This window comes from Terrapene carolina, unplaced genomic scaffold, assembly GCF_002925995.2.
Source record: "Terrapene carolina triunguis isolate 2854851 unplaced genomic scaffold, T_m_triunguis-2.0 Scaffold33356, whole genome shotgun sequence".
In the NCBI taxonomy this organism is placed as follows: domain Eukaryota; kingdom Metazoa; phylum Chordata; order Testudines; family Emydidae; genus Terrapene; species Terrapene triunguis.
Genome location: NW_020697707.1, coordinates 3425779 through 3443338, shown reverse-complemented (window position 1 = coordinate 3443338; position 17560 = coordinate 3425779). Strand labels below are relative to the sequence as shown.

At 48.1% G+C, this 17560-nt stretch overlaps 1 protein-coding gene across 1 annotated transcript in view; it reads left to right on the top strand.

Annotated features, from left to right (window-relative positions):
* Positions 1–724: 724 nt before the first annotated feature.
* LOC112120192 (solute carrier family 49 member A3) overlaps positions 725–17560 on the top strand; it is a 33586-nt gene continuing 16750 nt past the window's right edge. The window contains exons 1-6 of the mRNA XM_026663327.2: positions 725–1088; positions 13307–13465; positions 14347–14566; positions 16863–16939; positions 17046–17183; positions 17428–17544. Of these exons, the coding sequence (XP_026519112.1) occupies positions 942–1088; positions 13307–13465; positions 14347–14566; positions 16863–16939; positions 17046–17183; positions 17428–17544 (858 nt within the window). The 5' untranslated portion in view covers positions 725–941. The remainder of the gene's footprint in view (positions 1089–13306; positions 13466–14346; positions 14567–16862; positions 16940–17045; positions 17184–17427; positions 17545–17560) is intronic.

Sequence of the window (17560 nt, the reverse complement as noted above, 5' to 3'; positions counted from 1 at the left end):
CAGGTATAAACATAAAACCCTCTGGAATGAATCAGAGCCACCCAGCGAGGTTTCTGATCCATCTGCAGCAGCAGCAGGAAGGGGCCCAGGTGGGCAGAGCAGCACGCCCCCTTTTCTAGCCCCGCCCTGAGGCTGTTCAGGAGCAGCATAGGGAAGGCCAGGAGGGGGCGGGAGAGGAGGCCCACAGGCACTGCCATGAAACCCACCGCTGTCAGCAGCCCCACCAGCGAGCACACCCTGTGAGCGGGACTGTGCAGAGCCCCCCTACCTACAAATCAATCCGCTGTGGGGGATGAGTAGGGTGACCAGACAGCAAGTGTGAAAAATCAGGACGGGGGTGAGGGGGTAATAGGAGCCTATATAAGAAAAAGACCCAAAAATCGGGACTGTCCCGATAAAATCGGGACATCTGGTCACCCTAGGGATGAGGGGGAGCGATGCTTAGCTTGCAGTGCTGATGTGGCGCATGTCGAAGGCCTGCGTTACCCCCCCTGCCACCTGCAGGCCTCGCTCCCTTGCACTGCAGCTGAGGAGTGCAGCGCTGTGTTTGCTTGGCTTTGCAGACTTTGCCCGACAGAACTTGCTGTGCTGGCTCCAGGCTGCAGTGTTTCAGCCAGGCCAGCACTAGGACCCTGTGGGGTGTGGAGGAGGGAGTGGTTGTGGGAGCAGAAAAAGGAACTTCTTTATAAGCCGTCAGGCACTCCTCCTGCTGCACCAGGCAGGAAGGGAAAGGCAGGGACAGGCTTGCCCAAGTGCAGCTGTTGCACCCAGGAGAAAGCAGCCAGCATACAGAGCGCCTGACAGGAGAGCGGGTGCTGTGCACTGAACAATGTGCCCAGGGTCTGCCACTCACACCCTGTTGCTTCCTGGCCTCCCCCCAGAGAACCACCACCACAGCTTCCAGAGACAGGCAGAGCTCTGACTGTCCTGAGGAGGGGAAGATGGATGAGGAAACAACAGGCGACTCTGAGACCTTGCTGGAAACGCCAGGGCCGGCTGAGCTGAGGAAACCGGTGCTCTTCAGAACTTACAGGCGGCGATGGTTCCTGCTGGTGGTGGTCTGCCTGCTGAACTGCTCCAATGCCATGGTGAGTACCGGTGACACTGCCCTCAGCGCTTAAACCTGTTTTCTTGTGGAAACCTGACATTCTGGTCTGGAACAAGCCTGCCTTTCTGTGACACTGGTGGGGAGAGAACAGCTCTGTCCCAACTAGCATCTGCAGCAGACGAGCTTCTAAAAAACAAAGATTTGTCTTAATGCATTACCTGTGACAATACACTGTGTCCTAGGCGTCTGTCTAGGCAGCAGCCACTTGTGATTTGAAAAGAGATCGGCCAGAGCAGAAACTTTACTCAGGGCTGGTCTACACTAAGCCCCCAGTTCGAACTAAGATACGCAACTTCAGCTACATGAATAACGTAGCTGAAGTATCTTAGTTCGAACTTAACACGCGGCAGGCAGGCTCCCCCGTCGACTCCGCCTACTCCTCTCGCGGAGCAGGATTACCGGCGTCGACGGCGAGCACTTCCAGGATCGATTTATCGCGTCTAGACAAGACGCGATAAATCGATCCCAGAAGATCGATTGCTTGCCGCCGAACCAGCGGGTAAGTATAGACGTACCCTTAGTGTGATGAGCTAAAAGGTGTGGCAACCTTAACCCGGGCTGAGAGATTTCACAGCAAAACTAAAATATGGAGAACGCTAACTTCAAATGGATTTAACGAGGAGGAAAAAATCGATCTAAGCAGCCTGCAGACGATTGCTTTGGGAACTTCCCTTGTCTCGTGTATTTACATAGTTTGTTTGGGAAGTTACAAAGAACTATTTTCCATGGCAACATAACAGCAGCAAGCGTTAGACAAAACCGAGCTGGAAAACACACTAACACAGCTGGTATAAATTTAACAACGTGCTTGGTTAATCATTCCTGGTTTTTGTAGGCTGCTTTTATTATTTTAAAGTGTTTGGAGAGCTTGGATGAGTTATTTGAATTGGAATCCTGCTACAAAGGCCTAGTTCAAACTTGGAAATGCTTGTCAGTACAGCTATACATGTAGCCTAGAGGCAGCTTGTACCAGCAAAAGGGTGTTTTGCCAGCATAGTTGATTCCAGTTCCCCAAATAAAATAAGCTATACCACCAATATAACTGCAGCTACACTAGGGCTTTTGCTGGTATAAATCATAGAATCACAGGGTTGGAGGGGACCTCAGGAGGTCATCTAGTCCAACCCCCTGCTCAAAACAGGACCAATCCCCAACTAAATCATCCCAGCCAGGGCTTTGTCAAGCCAGGCCTTAAAAACCTCTAAGGATGGAGATTCCACCACGTCCCCAGGTAACCCATTCCAGTGCTTCACCACCCTCCTAGTGAAAAAGTTTTTCCCAATATCCAACCTAGACCTCCCCCACTGCAACTTGAGACCATTACTCCTTGTTCTGTCATCTGCCACCACTGAGAACAGCCGAGCTCCATCCTCTTTGGAACCCCCCTTCAGGTAGTTGAAGGCTGCTATCAAATCCCCCCTCACTCTTCTCTTCTGCAGACTAAATAATCCCAGTTCCCTCAGCCTCTCCTCATAAGTCTTGTGCTCCAGCCCCCTAATCATTTTTCCAGCCCCCATATAATTTAAATTAAAAAAAATATTAAAAAAAAAAATCACATCCCTAACCAACATTACCACACTGGCAAAAGTTTTAGTGTCGACCTGGCCAAAACCTTGTACCTTGGTCCAGGACTGGCTTTGGCAGACCAGTGGGGGGAAGCCAGGACTCTGTGTCCTTGGCTCACAGCAATGTTTCTTTCTTTGAGAAATTTCAGTCACATTGCAAGAAGAAATGAAAAACCTTAAATCATTTTAAAGTCAAACATCCTTGCCAATGTCTTGTCTGCAGTGATGTGAACATGGATGGCATCTTACTTCATACAAGTAAAATACTGGACATTTTAAATGTAAGAACATAAGAATTGCCATATTGGGCCAGACCAATGGTCCATCAAGGCCAGTATCCTGTCTGCCGACAGCGCCCCCATACCCAAACTTTGGGGGCGGTGTACAGAACAGAGATGTTGGAGTGATCAACCTCTGTCTTCCCCTCCTAGCTTCTGGCAGTCAGAAGTTTAGGGTCACCCATGGGCTAGCCCCGTGGCCCTGCCCCTTCCACACAAGGCCCCACCCTTGCAGCAGGAGCCCTGAGCCCCCTCCCGAGAAGTCTTGGGCTAGCTGGCTGGACCCCGGAGCCTCCCCTCCCCCACTGCCACCAGAGCAGCCCCAGGCCAGTGTTCCGCAGCAGAGCCTTCCTTGGCCTATTATACCCACCACCAATGGGGTCACCCAGAGCATGGGGTTGCATCCCTGACCATCTTGGCTAATAGCCAGTGATGGACCTAACCTCCATGAACGTATCTAGGTCTGTTTTGCAGAGTCAAAGCTCTTCAGCCAGGAACTCGAAAGTAGGAACTAAGCATACTAGAAGACCTAAACTTGCCCCCAACCAAGTGCAAGTAACGAGCATCTTCTCATCTTGAGCATGCTATTTCCTTGCTGCTTTTCCAATTTGCATCACAACACTTCCTTTCTCACCAGCAAAATACAATATGGGATCCCCCTGGAGAGCTGCCTGCCAACAAGCAAAGTGACTAGCAACAGGAATGACAAGATCACACCAGACTGAAATGGTGCAAATTCTTTTAAACGACATTAATGACCCTTGCTGCTTAAAGGCGCGGGTGTTCCCGAGGTACACTGAGTAGCTCCTCAGTCTGCTAAGAGCTAGCAGGGCTAGTAACAGAGGAAGGTGCTATTCAGCGGGAGCAAGGGTGGCACAATCTAGCCCAGAGTGTTTTAAAGATAGAGTTGGAAATAGCTTGGCATCGGTGAGTGGGCATTAGCTTGGTTTCCTCACTGGTGTAAAGCAACAGACTCATCTAATGCTCAGAAAATGGATCAAATGTGCTTCCTTTAGAGCCTCTTATGGGCTGTTTATGATCCGGGTTTAGAAAAATTGGATTTATCGGACAAAGCAGGCGTCTTTTCTGTAAGGGCTTGCCTGCCCTACAAGCACAATGCAGTTATTGTGAGTGCTTCAACGCTCGGATCTAATCCTGCCTTCACACGGGATTGAATTGTGCCCGGGCAGCAGCTCTCCACAGCTGTCAGCTCATGTGCTCTCTCTCCCACCTCCCTGCCCAAGTCCTGCAAACAGCTGTGCACATGAGCAATCCCAAGGGGCTACTCGAGGGCCTGTGTTTACAGGACTGGGGACCCTGTTTGTATAAGTGCCTTCTCTGCACAGCTCTCCTATACTGCCTCAGCCAGGGATCAAGTGGCTTTTGACATGCCCGCAGAATGGCACCCATAGGAACACTGTGCTAATACCTGGGAGAATGAGCTGAACTGAGTCGCACAGGTCCTGGGGCCCTGTTCACAGGGCAAAACCAGTGTCATGAACAGATTACAGGAACACAAGCAGGCAGGCCGGGGAGCTCAGAGAATAGCAAGAGCTGGAGAAAGGATGAAAATTCCTTTTGAATGTTTTATTCTAAAAGTTTTGCAAGACTTGTAATATTTGAAAATGGCTGCCCAGTCCTACTAAGCTGGCAAATAAAGAACTAAGCTTTAATCAACAAACAGGTGCAACTTTTATTCAACCAGTGCCAGCAACAAACAATTGAGGTGCAGCTGGAAAGACAAAGGCCTGGTCTACGCTGGGGGGGCGGGGGTTCGATGTAAGATACGCAGCTTCAGCTACGGGAATAGTGTAGCTGAAGTCGACGTATCTTATTTCAACTTACCTCCCGTCCTCACGGCGCGGGATCGACGGCCGCAGCTCCCTCGTCAACTCCGCTACCACCGCTCGCTCTGGTGGAGTTCCGGAGTCGATGGGAGCGCGTTCGGGGATCGATATATCGCGTCTAGATGAGACGCGATATATTGATCCCCAATAGATCGATTGCTACCCGCTGATCCAGTGGGTAGTCTGGACGTACCCTTAGAGCCTAACCTCATTGCCCAAAGTCAGTAGGAATATTTTCATTGGACTTTGGTGGGCACTGGGTCAGGTTCTAAAAGTGAGGGGCCTGAAAAGTTACTTGTATGCTTAAGTGCTTGCAGAACCAAGCTATAAACACCCAGATGCTGGCTAACTGACAGCTAACTGAATCATTCACAAATATTAGAAGGGCTTAAATATGATATAAGAAGAGAGTGATTGGGAGAAATAGGATGAAATTAAGAAAGGGAAACTCTAGGTTAAATATCTTGAAAAAATCTGACTCTGTTAGCTCTAAGAAACAATCTCTGCAGGGAAGTGTTGGAAGCCCTGTTTTTTGAGATCACAGCTCTAGCAAATACATGGCAGGAAAGGGGATGGAGTAGATGTAAGGATGGAAGGTTTCTGGCCAATGGGAGCTGCAAAGCCAGCGCTCGGGGAGGGGGCAGCGTGTGGAGCTTCCCTGGTCGCCCCTGCACTTAAGGGCCGAAGGGACATGCCGGCCACTTCTGGGAGCCACGCAGAGCCAGGGCAGGGGGGGAGCCTGCCTTAGCCCTGCTGTGCTGCCGACCGGACTTTTAACGGCCTGGTCAGCAGTGCTGACCGGCGCCACCAGGGTCCCTTTTCAACCGGGCATTCCGGCTGAATACCGGACGCCTGGCAACCCTACCTCATGGGTATATAAGGGGCAGGGCATTGCCAGTCAGTCTTATATGACAGAGCTAAATAGTGCATGCAAATCGTGCATCCAAGTCATGAAACGGGCTACAAATGCAATAAAAAATAAGGTATTCAAAGGTTTAACAAATGTGGGGGGTGGGGCGCCGAAGACGCTCCTCACCTGGAGCGCCTTTTGGTCTAGGACCGGCCCTGATCAAAACTGTATGAACAATGGACACTTAAAATGGGTCCCCTCCACAGTATGCAGATAGAAGTCTGTGCTGGCTTTCTTCTTGGTCTCTTTCCCAGCCCCAGAGAGTCTAACCCTCCTGCTGCCCAGTCAGCCTTTTTGCCACCCTCTTGAGGCTGGCCGTGGTGTGGGTGAAACTCTCTCACACAGTATGGCCCCACGCCAAAGATTGAAACATGGTAACATGTGTGTTTTAATAAATCCATAAGTGTAGAAACGCTGCGATCTTAAAACAGAAATAAAACCAGCAAGAAGGGAAAGCACACACACGCTGCCAGTTCAGTCCCATTCGGTGCCAGTCTCAGATTGTCCTGCAGTGCCTACGTACCAATGACTACAACCTTGAAAAATCAAGATAGAATTATTGACCTTCTCAGATTTAAGAGTCAAAGTATACAGAGGTGTTCTCTCTGCTCCAGCTGTGGTCTCCAACGTGACAGAAAAAAAAAGAAAAGAAAGGCACTTAGGTACATGATGTAATAAAATGCCCATGCAGCTAAACACTGGCCCCAATGCCCGCTGCTCTGCACCTTGTGACGTACAGCCGTGCACAGTCGCTGTGTGCCGCTGACATTCTGCTCTCGTTGTGCTTTGCGCCCATTGTACGGGTGTGCAGAGCGGTGGGGAATCGGACCCACAACGCTGACAAGGCATAAGGAAAACTCTTCTAACAAAATGCCACAGGTCTTATTACCCACGTCTGTATGTGGTACCTCATTAAACTTAAGCCATAATACTTGGTACTCTGCAAACTTGAAAATATAGACACTGACCCAGTACGTTTGGGAATTTTTAAAGTAAAACTACAATAATTTCTATAAGGCCAATATACTGTAGGAAAGAATTGGCTTTTAAAACGCCTTCCTTACTTAGACAATGCCATAAATTGGCCTTAATTAAATTCCTTGCCCCACAAAAGCTTGTGGCTGAAACAGCCACACTTGTAGCCAGGCAACAAGCAAAAATGTATTAGGGAGGGCTCAGGGGAGGGAGGTTGTGGGGTGGGGACATTCTGGCTTCAAGAAAGGTTGTATAGAAAAAAAAGCTGGAGTGAAGCTAGCTACATCTACTGAGCTAATTCCTTTAAAAGGAACTACCCAACTCCTCTGCCCTACTCCCAACTGAGTCTTAAATCAAAAGATCCCGTAAGACGTTTCACCTAGAACTCAAGCAGCAAACAGAAAAAGGGAGGCCAAATCCAGAGTAGAAAGTCCATCCCCTGAGCCCTTCCAGGTCCTTGTGTCAGAGCTGTCGCTGCTCAGTTGAGGCCAGTATTGCTGACAGATGGTCGTAGGAGGAACACCAAACTCAGAGGTTAGCAGTGTGTCTCCGGAGGCTGGTCTGATTTCCACACACACGGGTGCGGCCAGACCTCCTGATGAGATCCGACTCACGAGCCTGGAGCAGGAGGAAGTTCCCACAGTGCTGTACAATACTCCATAGCTGGACAGAATGCCCCAAAGGGTCCACGCACTCCTCGTCCGGGTTATTCTGCACAACCACACACTTGCTACGTGGCTCTGACCCTGACCTCTGCAGAAAGACAGATCAGGGTTGATTCGCCCCGGGGGGTGGGGGTGAGCATCCACCCCCTTAACCCCAAGAGAGGAACAGATGATAGTGCTGGTTCCACCAGGGATTGGCGGGGGGGGGGGGGGGGGGGGGAAGGACAGGTCTAAATTCCAGCCAGGGCTCCATAGCACCCCTGCTGGTAGCAGGCGGCAGTTCTCTGTACCTTTGCACCTGGAGCACCTCACTCACTTTCTGGGCTGCTTCAGCCAGCTCTGGCCTCCCAGTGCGGCTAGGGGTCATTGAGCCCATTCTGGGAGGACGTCCTGCCGACGGCAGAAGGCAAGGAGTGAATCTGCCCTGCAGAGACTCAAAGTGCCCCAGGGTTAAGCTACTTGTTTGCGGCAGGCTAGGGGCCAAATTCTACTCCCAGTGCATGGTGCAAGTCTCACTGACTCCACTGGGATTGCACCTGCGTAACTGAGCAGAATCTGGCCCTCAGCCTCTGGTGAGAGACATTCTCTCGCTGTTAGCCAATGACCTCATCATACTAGTGAGGGAGGGAGGAGCAAGTCGGATTCATACAGAAGGACTATGCGTGCATGACTGAGTAAAACAATGCAGCCAGTCCTGCCCGGCTGGCTTTGACTTCGGAACAGGTTCCTGTAAGGCCAAGCCCTGACTCTGGTGCACAGCACACTGTTAGCGTTTGAAAGCCTGCAGAAACAAACCACGGCAGCTGTACAGGCTTCACAAACACATTGCTGCCTCATGCAATACCTCAGCCAGACAGCAGCAAGCTGATTTGCCTGGAGGCTTTATTCCAGCAATCGCCTACACTAGGGGCCCCTCTAATTAATGCTGTAAAATGGCTTCGCGTCTAACGCCCGGATTTTGGCAGGCTCACTACTGTACAAATCAGTTCACATTTTTGACTGACTCTCCCGGCTGCCTGATGTTTGGGTGTCTCGGAGTTGGCTGAAAATGCTGCCCCTGTTGCAAAAGAAACATCCGGGTGATGTTTTTGGTGGGGCTATACCTAAATGTAAGTGTGAACCGTCAGCATGTGAGCAGTCCTCACTGACAGGTCTTGGGAAGAATAGAGATGGGTGTATTAGACCAGTTGCTACAGGGAGGTGCCAGAACTCCCGTTGGAAGCAGGCAGGGAAGAGAAAAGATGGCCCCTCAGCCAGGGAGCTGCCTGGGTGGGGAAAGGCAGCGCGAGAGGAAGGGGAAAGATAGCCAAAGGTGGGATTTCAGGCTACCTCAGAATGGATGGAGAGAAGGTGAGTTCTGAGTATGAAGTGGGGATTGCCAAGAAGATAGGGAGCCTACAGGGGAAACAAGGCAGGTCAAGAGCCTTGGGGGTGGAGGGAGCAGAGACCTGCTGTTGCGGGGATGGGGGGGGCTCCGGGCTCCAGCGGGGGAAGGGTCCTCGGGTGGGGGGCGGGGCCAGCCAGGAGCTAGCCTCCCCCAGCCGGCAGTTCACCCGCCGCCCATGCTTTGGTCTGACCCAGTATGGTCATTCTTATGTTCAGAGCGTAGAGAAGGCAACGAGGAAAGCTAATGTCACAAACATTTTGAGTGTAAGATTATTAGCATGATTGGGGTTGAGTAGAAATCCAGGACTTTCCTTGCTCAAAAGTGAACACTGCACATGCAAATATGAACTCAGTTTGAACTCCCTGTTTCAGATCTTCTTGTACTTTTCTGTAGAATAGAGGGGCCCAAACTGGACCATGCGGTTAGAATCCCTCTAATGCCAGGACTTTCCAATCTCAGTCCAAACTCTTCTGGGCTCAGGGACGTCCATACGATTGATCCAAACACAAGACCCCAACAACTCAAATTGTGGACAGAGTATGGTTCTGGATTTCATCTAATTTGTTAGGCAGATATGATTTCCTACGAGAACCCAAGGGCCACGGAGTTACACTCTTGGGATTGGGGCAGGATATTCCAGGCTGCGAGGAAGAGGCAGGTGGATCCAAATTCCTAACAGCGTTGTTTTCCTGATGTGAATCATCTCACACAAGCCTAAAAGTGTTAATTCTCCCAAACACTGCAAAATATTTCCCTGTTTGTACCATCACAGTGTAGTTATAATTAAACATTTATCTTGGCTAGCGAAGCAGCAGTTCTGGCCTCTTGATACTTGGCTCTTTCTTGAAGTGAGTCCCTCTAATCTAGCTGGCAATTTTAGCAATCACACTTCCACTGAGGCAGGAGTCCTTTGCACAATTACTTTGATTATCGAACGAGTAGAGCCATCTCAAACTCTCAGTTGTACAAAACAAAATTCCACCACACATGTTTGTAGACCACAGTATGTCTCATCTTCTGAGGCAGTTGCTGCTGGCACTGTTTCCCACACATCAGAAGCACTTTCTAAAGACTGAGTTGAATGCAGTGCCATACTGAGAAGCGATTCTTTAAGTAACAAGTTTTAAGGACAGGATGCGCATACTGGGGCAACTTCAGAACATCTTATTATCTCCTTTAAAGCCATAGCCATCCTAAATGTTTGTCTGATCGTCCTCCTCCACAAAAGATGGATGCACACCCAAGCAATGTTGCTCTACTGCACATTTAAAAACCTTTTGATCTTTCTGGTTCTGCAGGTTCCTGCAAATTATCTTCTATTCAAAGTTTTTACATATCGTCATTTTTAAATTGTGTCAATGTTTCTATTGCAGCTGTACTAGCAGCTCTTATAAGAAAGCTAGAATAAGATCCTATCTGCAGGGTCTTTCTTGCAGAAAAATAACTTATTTTGGGCCTATGTCTCTAGTCCTATGCCTGATGTGAACATCAGTTCCACTGTTTGAGTTAGTGCATGTCAGGGGAGAAAAGTCCCCGCCTTTAAAAATACTTGCCTTGCATTTAAGAATATACTTTCAGGTTCCCACTTTTAAATATAGGAACCTCTGGTTCTTCAAGCATCAGGGCACAGGGGAGAGACGGCACATTTTGACCTGTAGGCAAGAGAGTCTTTTAATTAGTTTATTGGTAGTGTCAACAACGAATGAGAAGCAACACACTCTGGACGACCAAGCATGGATGGGACTAAGAGAGGAACTCTTGAGTTCAAGCTCTGGCTTAGACACTGACTAACCGTGTACCCTTGAGCTACACTCTAAAAAACAGATTTTATGGCTTGTCCGCTAGTTCTGGGTGCCGTGGTGTTTGGTCCCATCGTGCACAGCTAGCACCTGATGTTGAGGTGGATGAAAGCAGTGGGGTTCTCAACATGTTTGAACAATCCGGCCCCTTTAAAGCATCAAGCTGAGCGTTCAGATGAGGCACCCAAAGCTCGTGGACCCTTCTGGAAGTGTTGGCTTTCACCTCTGTCCATTTCAATATGGAAATCACACTCCTGATCTCATGGGGTGCTTGGGAAGGTCAGGTCCCCCACATCACCAGTGCTTCGGGGAATAGGCTACTCCGGTGCAGGAGGCAGGTGTAATGTGGCTTTTTGCACTTGGTGTAAGGGAGGGGCAAGCTCCTGCTTTCAGCAGTGCTGACTGCTCCAGCGGGAATGCGTCCATGACTTCACTCACCAGCCAGTGGCTGCAGGGGTGTGCTGGGGAACAGGAGGTTACACCTCTCCCGGGGGCCTGGAAACAGTGGCTGAACTTAGCTCTGACTGAGACTGCTCTTCAAGAACCTGCCAAAGAAGGAAAACACTAATCTGTGCTCAAACCTGCTTATCAAAATGTATCCAGCGCATATTGCACCGAAAGCTGAAGATTATCTTTAAGAGCTGCAATAGCTTCAATCAAATTAAATGTTGTGACCCCCCCGATTAACTGGACAAAGGCCTGAGATTGAGAGAGTTCTATGCATTTATAATCTGTTTAGGTCCTGTCTTGGTCCTGTCTCAGCTCAGGGGGCTGGACTTGACATCTCAAGATCCCTTCCAGCCCGACATTTCTATGATTCTGTGCAATCTCCAGGTAAAATAGGCTCTGAATTGAAATGTTATGTGGGATGAATTCTCAGTGTTGACCAACTGGTCTTGAAAAACGTTGAAACAAAGTCTACACCGGCATTTTGAAACTCAGACAATGCCCCCGTTTTTTCAACATGGTTGGATGCTCTCAGGGAAAAATTGCCTGATATTGAACGGTGCTGAGCACCTGATTGCAACAGGAATTCTGGGCACTCAGCAAAGCAAGCTGATGATCCAGGTGCCACAAAGTCAGATTTAGGTGAAGAACTGGAGGCACCACGTTTGGAGAAATAGATCAACGTGCCCTTAACATTTCCCTTCGTGGGAATGGAGGCGGAAATGGACTGACACGCTGGATGTAATGAACCCCATTATACTGATAGTTTGTAGTTACTCTTCAACTCTTAGCCATCTCAAATGGGTAAACATTTTAAACTGTAAGCTACCAGAACTGTCTCTCACTAGCAGGAAAAACGCTGTGCGAGACAAGCTCCTCTGGCAGGATAAGACCTCCATTTAAACCAGTTGTTGACACCGTGCAAATTATGTGAGGAAAAAAAGCTCTCTTTTTAGGGCTTTGTAGCGACACCTGTATTTAAATTCCCAAGGCATTGTACGTACCCACACCCTTCCGGTGTGTCTTTACTCACCTAAGGTGTGTCTTGCCGTCTACATCGCTACTTAAACCACGCTGGAGGGGACAGGGGTCCCACCCGAGTGTATAGTCTACATGCCACCAGAAGAAGCGTGCAGTATACACAGAGCTTTAGAAACCACTTCAAAGGGCATATTTTGACGTCATTTGGAAGGAAACGTTAAATCTCAAAATTGGGGTTTTTAAGAAGGATCTTGTTAATGATCCCAGTGGGGAATATAGATAATTCCATCCGTTCTGGATAGCTGCAGATATCTGCTACTGACATAGCAGGAAAGATCCTGTAGCTTGTTATGGTGCTTGGCCTATGCCACCGGCTAGACTTGCAGCTATAGGTAAATGGTTCCCATTGTGAAGATGGGATGTCTAAAATGTTAACATTTAACATTCCTGCATCACAAGGGAGTGCAGGAATTACTTGGTGAAATCATATGATGTGTGCTACACAGGAGGTCAGACTAGGATGATCATAGTAGTGTCCCTTATGGCCTTAAATTTGGCATTATAATCAACAGTATTTTGCATTTTTAAAAGGGACGATGGTAGCGAAGAGCAGACTATAAATGCCTCTGCCCTCATAATGGCTGGGTGCGTAGAGTACAACATCCACGTAACATTCTTTGTAGCAAACTCTAGAGTCTCTCTCAACTTGTAGCTGTAATAAGTGGTTAAGGGCCAAATTCAGTCATGACATAACTCAGCGGGGGTGTAACGGACATGTCAGTCTAATTGACTGTAAGGCAATCTAATGGGGCCTGCTCAGCTGTCTTACAGTAACTCAGTGGGGTTACTCTGGGTTGACACCAGGGTAAATGACAAAACTTGGCCCAGGAAGTCCTAAGCTGGTGATGTAAATACTGTAGAAAATGGGAAGGCTCCCTACCATCACCTCTGAATCTGACCCAAATGGTGATCGTCACCATGGTGGGACACCTGCACTGAAGAAGACTCACTGAGGGACATGGTGGGGGCGCTGGCAGACTGGCCCTGCAGGGGAGCTTCTGCCATTCATGTGCCATCCAGTGGCCGTGCTCTCCCCCACCCCCCCGACACTGGGGAGTGGGCTAGGAGCGAAGAAAATGCTGATCACTGTGACAACAGCAGCAGTGGAGATTCTAGCCTTTGCACTGGACTAGCCGATGGATGGGGGCTGATTTCCAATGGGGGCGAAACTACACCACCACCTGGTGTCCCTCCAAAGCACAATCATGCAGGGATTGTATGGGGCAAAGCTCACCCTGGCCGACCGAGTGTTAACTCTTAACCTTTCTGTTCTGTTTTTGGCAGCTATGGCTGACGTTTGCTCCAGTGGCTGACAAAACAGCAGCCTACTTCCACATCTCCATGGATACGATTAACTGGCTGTCCCTGGTGTACCTTCTCATATCTATCCCGTTTGGACTGGTGGCCACCTGGATTCTCGACACCGTGGGACTCAAGTGTGCTGTAAGTTTGAATGAGAAGCTGCATTAACTAACTAAAGTTGTGTATTTTTGTAGATGCAAGCATAATCTTTGCTAACTAATACTATGAATGTACGCAGCAGCCCAAGTCATGACATTCTGACTAAACGTTGTGTGAGATGAATGTATTTAAAACTATCCTTCCAACCTTGCAATGAATAGAATCTGGTCCAAGAGGAAATGAAATGGGGAACAACAAGAAAAGAAAACACAAAGGAGAGTGGGAATGACTGTCTGATACCTTCCCCTTTCTCTCTTTAGGGCCACTAATTTACAATTCTCCCTGAACTTCACATGTTTGTATTTTCCACGAAGTCTTTCTTGATAACTTGAAACTTCATCAAGTTACCATGAAGCACTTAGAGATGGTCTCTGCCCCATACCAAACAAACTTTAGTCAAACATGAACTTGATCAGAGTATTGAGACCAGATGCATTATGGAACTTGAATGTCTGTCTTTATTTCAATCATCCAACTGGTTTTGTTGCTCATTTACCAGTGTCTTTTGAGGCCATAAGCCTCCTAAGTTAGCCAGGACTAAACTTGCTTGTCATGTGATAAAAGGTGGCTTCACGCTACCTAAGGCTCAGCAGACCTGAGTGCATCTTTCAACCTATGCAAGCCCCAGTCAGTTGATGGCCCTGGTGAGACTGTATGGAATGAAAGATGAAAATGAAACAAGGGAGTATTTCTGATGGAACCACGATGCTGCCAGCACCTCTGCACACGTCTGAAGGACAGGGAAGGGATTAGGACCCTGGGACATGCCAGATTGGTCACCTAGAGTCATGCCACATCCTAGAACTTAATTCAGTCTGCAGCTAAGTCAGCAAGTGACTCCAGTCCCTCTTTACTTGTTGTAGGTGATACTTAGTGCCTGGCTGAACATGGTTGGGAGCGTCATCCGGACTTTCAGCGTCATCAGCTTCCTGAGTCTGGGATCCCTGACCTACACGTACCTGTTCATAGGACAGTGCCTCTGTGCTCTGGCTCAGCCGCTTGTCATTTTTGCTCCAACAAAACTAGCGGCCCTGTGGTTCCCAGACCACCAGAGAGCTACAGCAAATATGATCTCTTCAATGTGTAAGTAACAGCTACAACCATTTCGAGCTGGAGCGAGGTCACTCCATAGCAGAACCTGCCTGTGGTGTACGTGGCCTGTGGAGCTGTATTATAGGGATTGCATTGGTCAGTTGATCACTAAACTCTTTACGTCAGCTATTCACACTCAATACTTCACAATTACAGCCCTTCCTGGGGATTTCTCAGCAACGTGTAAGTGAACTAAAGCTTCACAAAACCCCATGAAGTAGGCAGGTATCTCCATGTTGCAGATGGAGACCAGGTCACATGACTTACTCATCACATGGAAAGTCTGGAGTAAAAACCCCAGACCTCCCACTCTCTTCCCTCTGCCTTAGCCACAAGACCATTTTCCTCCTGCAAATCCCATGCAGACTGCTAATAGCTCAGAATAGTCACCAAACCTTAACCCTTCCCTTGAACCCAGCTCCTCAAGTCAGCAGGTGTCCAAATCACAACTGACTTGAGCGGCTAGCTGCTTTGGCAGTGTAAGGGCTTGTCTACACGGCACCACAGTCTGGACTACAGGGCTGTGAATTGTAGAGCGCTCTGAAGTGTTGACCTCTAACTGCCCCCTGTGGACCCTGCTGGTGTGAACAGGGTCCTCCCACCTTGTAATGAATACACATTGGTCCTGTAAAGGAGGAAGATTAACTGCAGAAAAGGGAAAATAAAAACCAAGAACACAGAAGAAAGGAAACCTGATAATTTAATTTTCTCCCTACATTTGAATAGTTCGTTTCCAAGGTGTTCGAAAAGGCTGTGAACAGAAACTAGTTCATCATAAAGCATTGCACCTAGAAGCCATCCTTCGCTGTGGGTTTTTGCCATTTGCAGAGCTAGCTTCTCTCCCGGCACAGCATTGCTATTGACAGCTCTCTCCGTTGCGTGCAACAGCTAGTTAAAATCCTTAAAAATCAAAAGCGTCCCTGCTATTCTCCTGTTGAATAAATGTGCACTGGAAAGGTACGTGCTGCAATGAATATTGACTACCTAGCTGATAAATGTCAACATTCCTTAAAATCTCTGAGCATCTTTAAAATGTGGGATATAATCTGTATAGTGTGTGACGAGTTTCTGTTATTTTTAATGGAATGTCACTTGGAAAATTGCCTTGTGACAGCTTGAAAAATAAATGGTGGTGTCAGATCTAGGTATTGTTCATTACTGATAAGTATGAGAACAGTAAGTGTGTCGTGCAAACACACTAGAATATGGTCCAAGATAGCTTGCCCAACACCTACTATTTCTGTTGGCTCCCCAGTGGCCCTAATTAACCAGTCTAAACAGAATCCACTGTAGTCATGGGAAAAACTGAAACGGAATCAGAGGTAGCCTGGATTGTCTGGTTGAGCTGCAAGGTGCTTATAGAAGTCTACAAATTGTTCAAGTTTGCAGTGAAAACCCCTCTCTGATCTGGTTCTGAAATCTGCTAGGTGTGTAGTTGGATAATTGCATTACAACAGTGAGATGAAAGTGCAAGCAGTGTAAAGAACTATTAGATGTTCAGTTAGCGGCAACGACCGCGGAGACATTATGTTGTAATATACCGGTACGTTTGAAAGTGGGTCAGCTAGTAATGAGGTATGTTGTATTTTACTTGAACTTGGCAAAGGATATGCGAGTCTGTACTGCATAGCGTCAGGGCCTGTACTATAACTGCAGGCAGATAGCATTTGGACTGACAACTAGAGTTGTTCCATCTTCATTTTTGTTCCTTCCATAAGCCATTTACTGGGGCAACTTGGTGAGAAGGGATGAAGAATTATTCAAAGACAGGACGGATGTGTTTTTACCATGCTTTAGGGGGAACAATTACATCAAAAAGTGAAGGCAACACAAGAATAAATGGAGGTAAAGTGGCCGGGAATACATTTAAGCTGGAAATTAGAAGGAGGTTTCTAACCATCAGAGGAGTGAGGTTCTGCAAGGCCAAACACCCCAACTAGCTTGAAGAGGGAAAGCTTGACAAATTTATAAACAGGATGATAGGACGGGATTGCCTGCAGCAGCAGGGGACTGGACTTAGTGACCCAGGAGATCCTGCCTAGTCTTATGTCCCTAGTGGAATTCCAGGTAAAATTTCCAGAAAAGGCTAAGACACTTAAGTATTTTTGTGAGTTTTACCCTCCAGATGTAACCTTACAGATGTCTTGTTCCTGATCTCCCTCCCCCCCAGCCATGGCTTCATTTAAACTGAGGATGCTGTGAAATGGATGTCTCGTGACATTTTGGTAAATGTGTAACATTCTCTCAATTTGTATAGAAAAACATTGTCTTTTTTATTTCAATCTAGCTAATCCTTTGGGAATTCTTCTCGCTAACTTGCTGTCCCCTACACTTGTGTCTGAAGAAAAAGATATACCACTGATGGTAAGCGAAAGCTGATTAATTAGTATGCAGTGTCATTTGGGTTTATATATTCAGTAGCATTGGAGTCGGGCAACCTGGTTACGTGTCTTTGCTTTGGGTTTCATAGCTTGGACTGTACGCCATCCCTGCAGTTACAGCCTGCATCCTAGCCACGGTTGGTGTTCACGACAAGGTCCCTCCAACTCCACCATCAGCAAGCGCCACTCATTCTACCTCGCAGCCATTTTTCAAAGGCTTGAAAATGGTAAGTGTCCTACAGTGCAGAGAGGTAAACCCCGGAATCAAACATAGCATCCTTGAGAGGTCACCAAGTCCAGCCCCCTACGCTGAGGCAGGACCAAGTGTACATACTGCCTGGCCTGTGTGGTGTCATTGTCACCCTCAGCGATCCTGTTGTTGTGGGCAGGCCAGCAGGTGGGCGGGTGCTGAGATTTGCTGCCCAAGTAACTTGAACCTTTTTTTTTAAACCTACGTTCTGAACTTTGCAGCTTCTGAGAAATAAACCATACGTCATCCTGATGGTCTGTTTTGGAGCAGGGATTGGGATGTTCACCTGCTTTTCGGCTCTTCTGGAACAGATCCTGTGTGTAAGGGGGTATTCAAATGTAAGGCCTTTTTGCA